This window comes from Pteropus vampyrus, unplaced genomic scaffold, assembly GCF_000151845.1.
Source record: "Pteropus vampyrus isolate Shadow unplaced genomic scaffold, Pvam_2.0 Scaffold81, whole genome shotgun sequence".
NCBI lineage: Eukaryota > Metazoa > Chordata > Mammalia > Chiroptera > Pteropodidae > Pteropus > Pteropus vampyrus.
In genome coordinates, this window is record NW_011888862.1 from 74,190 (window position 1) to 80,966 (window position 6,777).

At 42.5% G+C, this 6,777-nt stretch overlaps 1 protein-coding gene across 1 annotated transcript in view; it reads left to right on the plus strand.

The window, feature by feature from the left end:
* Positions 1-6,777, plus strand: part of WWC3 (WWC family member 3) — a 102,310-nt gene that overhangs the window by 47,154 nt on the left and 48,379 nt on the right. The window contains 2 exon segments of the mRNA XM_023532343.1: positions 4,962-5,038; positions 5,911-5,990. Of these exon segments, the coding sequence (XP_023388111.1) occupies positions 4,962-5,038; positions 5,911-5,990 (157 nt within the window).

Genomic DNA, 6,777 nt, shown 5'->3' on the forward strand with positions numbered 1-6,777 from the left:
GAGGAAAGATTTTGTGTCAATATTGGACCATCTGGTATCTAAGAATATCTAATCCTTGACCTTTTTTGTCCCTGACCAGAGCAAACTTAGATGCTTTGCTGAATTTGAGCACACATGTCCCCATGAGGCTAAGAAGCCAACTTTATTTGTGTGACTTTATGAGCTAGTTGTCTGGTGCCCAGTCCTGTTTCATGCTTTGTAGAGCACTGGGATGGAACTGCTCTGCAGTGGACTCATTCTCCTGAGACACACCTTGTACTTTTTCTACAGCTCCATTTTCTGGAGTGTTCTCCTACTTTCCTCATTCTAATATGTTCTTCTGTTTGCCTTTCTTTTAACACTGAATACGTTAGTTATTGCAGAAACTTTTTTTTTTTTTCCTGGAGTTACCCTTTCATTCTTCCCGAGAAGCTCTAGCCCCTGGACGTGTTCAGATGAAGTATATGACCATTTACAGAATCTTTTGGAAGGGATTCGCGCATGGGGTAAATTATAGTCTGAGCCACAGGACAGCAATTTGTGTATGGCTTACAGGCTCAATCCTGTGTCCACTCAGGGTGTTTGTAAATAAAGTTTTGTTAGAACATAGCCACCTTCATTCACTTACCTATTATCTATAGCACCTACTATGGCAGAGTTGAGTCGAGACAGAGACTATATGGCCCACCAAGTCAAAATATTGACTATGCGGCCCTTTGCAGAGAACGCTTCCCAATCCCTGGTATATACCAGTCGTTTTCAACCCTGCCTGGCCATATGTAAGAATCTCCTGAAGGACTTTTCAAAACTGCTGCTGCCTGGGCCCACCCCAAGACATTCTGATTTAATTGGACTTGAGTGGGGCCAGACATTTGTTTGAAAGCTCCCCAGGTGATCCCCACCCAGAGTTGAGACCCACTAGACTAGGTAGACTGTGACCGTCTCTCTTAGCAGCAGGAATACGGCTTTATTTGTTAGCTTGGCTCCTAGGAGCTACCAAGAGTCTACACCAAAAGTCTCTTTGAATGGCTGGGAAAGAGTCAGCCTTATCTCTGGTGAGAAAGTGCTGATCCATCCTGAATTCCTGAGTTAGGTGGTGGTGGAGCTTGACCTTATCAGTGATCGGTCCTGCCAACATTCTTTCTGAGGCTCCAAGCCCCTCCCACAAAGATTATCTTCCTTTCTTCTCTGGTAAAGGGTTTCTCATCTGTTATCTAGATTAGGATAAGGGCCGAAGTCCATCCATTCAGCCTTTTGTTTTATCTCATGCAAGCATGTTGGAGCAGGCAGGAGAGAAATGGATCGCACAGCATTTTTCATAGCTATTAGTTGGCAAGATTCAATCTTGAAGGTTGTAGCGGAGTACACATGTTTACCGAGAGATAATCCCCCAGTCTGTTCTAGAAAGAATTCTTGATTTGGATTTGGTGGTCTCTTGTGTTACTTCTGTAGGTCACCCCTGAGTGGGCTTGCTTTTTTTGGTCCTTTGCTTATGGTGCCTTTAAAAAATGTCATGCCCTCTTTTGTTGGCCTTGGTTCTTTGTCGCTGCTCTGGTAATTAGTACCTGTCAGCATGGAATCTGTCAGGGCTTGCCTCCTTCCTGCCAGTCTTCCTTGGCGCCCTTGAGCAACTCTCGTCAGTGCTGACGCCTGGGGGTGCACACCTGGTCATGAGGAGCAATCTGCCCAGAGGATGTCTTTGGAGAGGGACTACTGATCTTTTAAAGCATATCATCCCCCTGGGGTGACCTTAGGTTCACACAGCGCAGAGGAGGCCTGTGTGGAAGAGAGAGACAGAGACAGACGGACACACACACACACACACACACACACGTTTCCCCCTTTCAATAACCTGTACAATCAAAATCCAAGATGAGTACTGTGGTCAGTAGCATTTTAAGTATTAAATACACAGGTCTATTTCACCCACTGGGCCATGGGCATTGGGGAGCCAGAGGGCTATCCCTTCTTACATCGGAAAAGTTAATCTGATGGAAGGGCGCTGGACAGCTGACCCACAGGAGCCCGAGTTCCAGACACGAGTCCCTCCGTGACTGATGGCATAATGTAAATCAAGTCACTACAGACTCAGTCTTTAATCTATAAAGTGGAGGGAGGGTAATCATCATCTCTCACAAAGATTTTATGAGAATAGATGAAATAAATGTAAAAAGCACCCTGTAATAGCAGGGTATACTAATTCACATTGTCGTGGCCCAGCTAAACTAAAACCTTATTATTACGTCATCAAAAACAATAGTGTATGCCTGAGTGGACTCCTTAATCTATTTAATAGCTCTGCCCACTCAGCTTGAGAGAAGAAAGCTTCAGAGGTGAAAGTCTGGTATTGATCATAAACTTTGAGATTGGACACATAACAGAGAAAGATACTTCTTTTTCTAACTGTTACGTAGCGCATGCTGTTAAAAATGGAGTCTGGAGTCCTGAGCTATTCCCTGGACTCCAAAAATGGATTCCATTAAACTTACTGGCAGGTATAAGGAACTGAGAATTGGTAGAAATCGAATTACATTATTAAAAGTTATGCCAACATTCACAACTCTTTTTAGCATTTGAAGATAAAATGTACTCGCTGTCTTAGGTACCTGAGTTGCCTTTTCCCTCATCCCAGTCCTGGAATCTTACAGTTTTAGAGACTGAAGCAAATGTAACATGATTGCTATCAGTATAAGTAAAACCTAGTCTATCATTTAGGATGGTTTCAGCTGTAAGTCACAGAAAAGACTAGTTCCCATGGCCGTGGACTATAAGAAAATCCATTGTCACATAATAGTTCTGCGAGACGAGGTGGCTTCCCATGGCTGGATTCAGTGGCTTAGTGGTGTCGTGGATCATCAGGTAACACTTCCAGGACTGGCTGCACACTGAGTCTCCTGGGGACGAGGTGGGTAACACCCTCAGGGTGCTGGTAGTTAGGAAGGAGAACGGGGAGCATGTTGCTGTGTATTTGTCCTGTTTTACCTGCTACACCCCCCTGTGCATTTCAGGTTTTGTGCCGATGACATCAGATCATGGTTACTAGTGTTTGACTTCGCAGTTCGCATCCCTGGACCTTGGTGGTGGGGCTTACCCCAGTGGGAAAGGTCCCAGGTGATAACTGTGTGCATTGTCTTCCTTAACTGCAAAGTGGCGGGTTGACACAGTGGAAATGAGGAGTCAGCAAGCCCTAGGCTCATTTGCATATTATCTGGGTCCCAGGAGGAAGCCCCTTAAGCTCAGGTCTGAGAAACTTTTAAGCCCCAGGAGTTTAATGTGGAGATTTTATAGAAATGATTTCTGGCTTTTAATGGCATTGTTTGAAGTATTGTGTTGCTTTCATTACTAATCTTAAATGAAACCAAAGAGTCAGACAAGATGGAAGTTGCAGGATTTGGAAACAGACGTTCTTCATCTAAGGAAGAATTCTATTTTAAAAACATTTTACTCCATGTCTTGAGAGAGTACGATTCTAAATATAAGAACTTTTGAGATAAAGTTGGCAAACACTTAGCTCCTCCAGAAATTTATTTCTAGTGGTTTGAAATTCTGACTGATGGAGGCTTAAATAGTAGATTTTCCATATGACTTTTTTGGTTTTTGTTTTTTTGTTTTTTGTTTTTTTTTTTTTTTAAAAAGGAAATATCTGAACTGCTCAAATTAACTTTGGATGTGGTTCTAGTTGAAACTATTAAATAATCTTGCTGTTTAAGCCAGCCGATGGCTTTGAGCCATCCTTGCCAATAGAAAGCCAGGAAATGGTTTTGAACTAGTTTCTAGGTGTTGGCACCTAGTTATCTGACTGACAGCCTTCGAGTACCCGGATCAAAGGAGTAAAACAAAGGATGCCGGCCCTGCAGATTGGTCTTCTGAGCAGACAACGTCCATGAGAATGACCCAGAGGCAGATTACACCAGTATGGGGTGACCACAGATGAAGACAGGAGTACTCCACCAGCTGAGGAAGAAATAGAAACCAAGTCATTGCAGCACAAAAGCTGGTGGCTTCGGAAGCCTAAGGGAAAGGAGACAGAAGCATCAGGAAATAACCATGCAGAGAGGTGAAAGGGGTGATGGGATTAGAAACAGCTACGAGCCGCTCCAGCTGCTGAAACAGCGGAGGAGGCTCACAGCTCTCTGCGCAGAGAGAAATTGGCTGACTTCTTAGATAAACAGCTCTCCATGTCTCATTCACCCCCAGGTATTGGCTACTCATAGTAATGATGCCGTGTCTGTAAATGGAGTTTAAATCACGCGCACTGCACTGTTTAAGGACGCGTTTATGTGTGTGATGTCTTTTAGCTCAACGTCCATCCAAAACAAGCTGCTGGATTAAAAGTGTGGGTGCTTCACTTGAGTTTGTGTGGAACAAACAACCTGGAAAGAATAGCTTTTTCTCAAGCCTGTAGTAATCTACATTACTAGAAAGTTGTCTTTTTCATTTTGTAGATCGTTAGCATTTTTTCCTTTCTTACATCAAACAGTTCATCTGGAGAATATAGATATGAAGAAAATGAAACTAAAATCTTTTGTAATGAAACCATTGACAATAACCACAGTTGACTTTTTGGCTCTATCCTTCCAGTGACTCCCATGTGCGCGTGCATTTTAAAAGAAAATAAAAATGATTTATACTGCATGTGCTATTTACATCATAAGAACAGTTTTCCATACCATAATCATACCTTTCCCTCCCTGTGTGTATATGGTTTTTAACCCTAGTAGTTTTGCAGCTGAAGTTAACAGAGTTCGGATTTAAGTATAGCCATCTATTTTATTATGTGGAATCCTGTAGAAAGGACTCATACAAAAATCAAACATTCAGATCTGAGGTTGTGAAATAGTGATTCTTTGGAAGCCAGCACCAACTCTAAATAATTAATTGGAGACTTAATTATTTAATATGGTGAATCAGAAGGTCCTACCTATGTGCATTTATTTATTTTAAAGGATCCATTATAAAATAAAATATTTTCTTCTCTTTAGCCTACTCTGGATATTCAACAAATACCAAATATGACCCACACCAAATTAAAGCGGAAATAGCGAGTCGCCGGGATAGGGTGAGTAAAACAAGTGTTTTCACAGTTAGAAGCCCCATGTGTGTTTGTATGTAACATCGATTATCGTGGTTCATTTTATGGTGGTCAGTGTGTCCAGCGGTCCTATTTTAGTAAGATTTTCGATTTCACGAATTATTATTACATTTGGTTTTACTCTCCACTTTTTTCCAATAGGAGAGAAAATGTTTCATTTTAAAACCTCAGCCCACCTAACAAAAAACCGCCTGTGCTCCCTCTCTGTGGACCCCTCGGTTCACCCCCTCGGCCCTTGTCTTGGTCATCTGAGAAGGGGGACCGTTTTATTACATTTCAACCAAGCACGGGAGACACCTTGGAAATAAAGCCCCCTGCGCTGGTGTTTCATTATCTTTTAGGGCAGCGGTTCTCAAATTCTAGTGCATCTAAGAAAACACCTGGGGAGTCGATTCAAAGTGTGAGCTCCCAGGCCCACCCCCTGAGTTCTTAACACAAGCTGGAGTGGGTCTCAGAATCTGTTTAAATAAGCAGATCCTCCGGGCGGCGGACCTTCAGGTAGTTGAGACCACGCAGCATTTCATATGTGGGATCTATGAATGGCAAGTAGAAGGGAAGATGAAGAAAGTATTACATAGTTTGCTAACTGTAATGAGTTAGTCAAGACCTTGAAAAAGAAAAGGGTTGTCGGTTCCACATGGGTAGGAACCTGTTAGTGATCTGGGATTTTGGCAGGTCTTTTGGGTGGCTGTTTGATATGTATGTAAATGGAAGTTCATGGAGAGAAGAGATGATCCAATGAATTGCAAGCTAATTAGAGATTTTGATGAGAGTGATAGCAACTGTAGAAATAATTTTCACAGCTTCTTTTGTAAAAAAAAAATGTAATTTGTCTTTAGCTTTCTAGATTGAAACGAGAGCTGACCCAGATGAAGCAAGAACTGCAGTACAAAGAAAAGGGGGTGGAGACCCTGCAAGAGTGAGTTGCCCATGGTGATAGAAGGAAGCGTTTCCGGTGATAGAAGGAAGCGTTTCCGGTGATAAAAGGAAGCGTTTCCGGTGATCGAAGGAAGCGTTTCCGGTGACCTCCTTTTGTGCTGACCTCTTTGGTGCCTAGACATGAGTCCTAAAGCTTCATGGTCGTTTGTGTCTATGTTTTTATTGATGCTCATTATTTCCCAATCCTAAGCATCAGAAACTCCCTTTTCCTTGACGATACTTCATTCCTTTAAATGGAAATACTTGGGAAGCAAGACATTTATTTTACGTTTATGCACATTCTCGATAGCTGCACTGTTCAAGACACACATGGCTGTTTAAAATTTGAATTCGAGCTTTGTTAGTTTTAGTCTTCATTTTTTCAATTCTAAAAGTTAAAATCAAAGTAATTAAAATGAAATAAAATAAAAAATTTAGTCCCCCAGTCTCAGTAGCCACATCTGAAGTGCTCAGTACTCACGTGTGGCTACTGTAGATTTTCTCTCCCTCGGTGCTATTGACATTTTGGACCAGAGAACCTTTTTGTGGTGGAGGCTGCCCTGTACATCATAGGATGTTTAGCAGCCTCCCTGGCCTTGACCGCTTAGATGCCAGTAACACCCTACCGCCCGTTTTTGACAGCCAGAAATGTCTCCAGATTTTGCCAGGTATTCCCTGGAGGGCACATTTTCCCCCAGTTGAGAACCACTGGGCTAGTGGCCATTGCATCAGACGGCACAGTTAATAGAATATTTCCATCATCACAGAACGTTCTATTGGACAGTCTG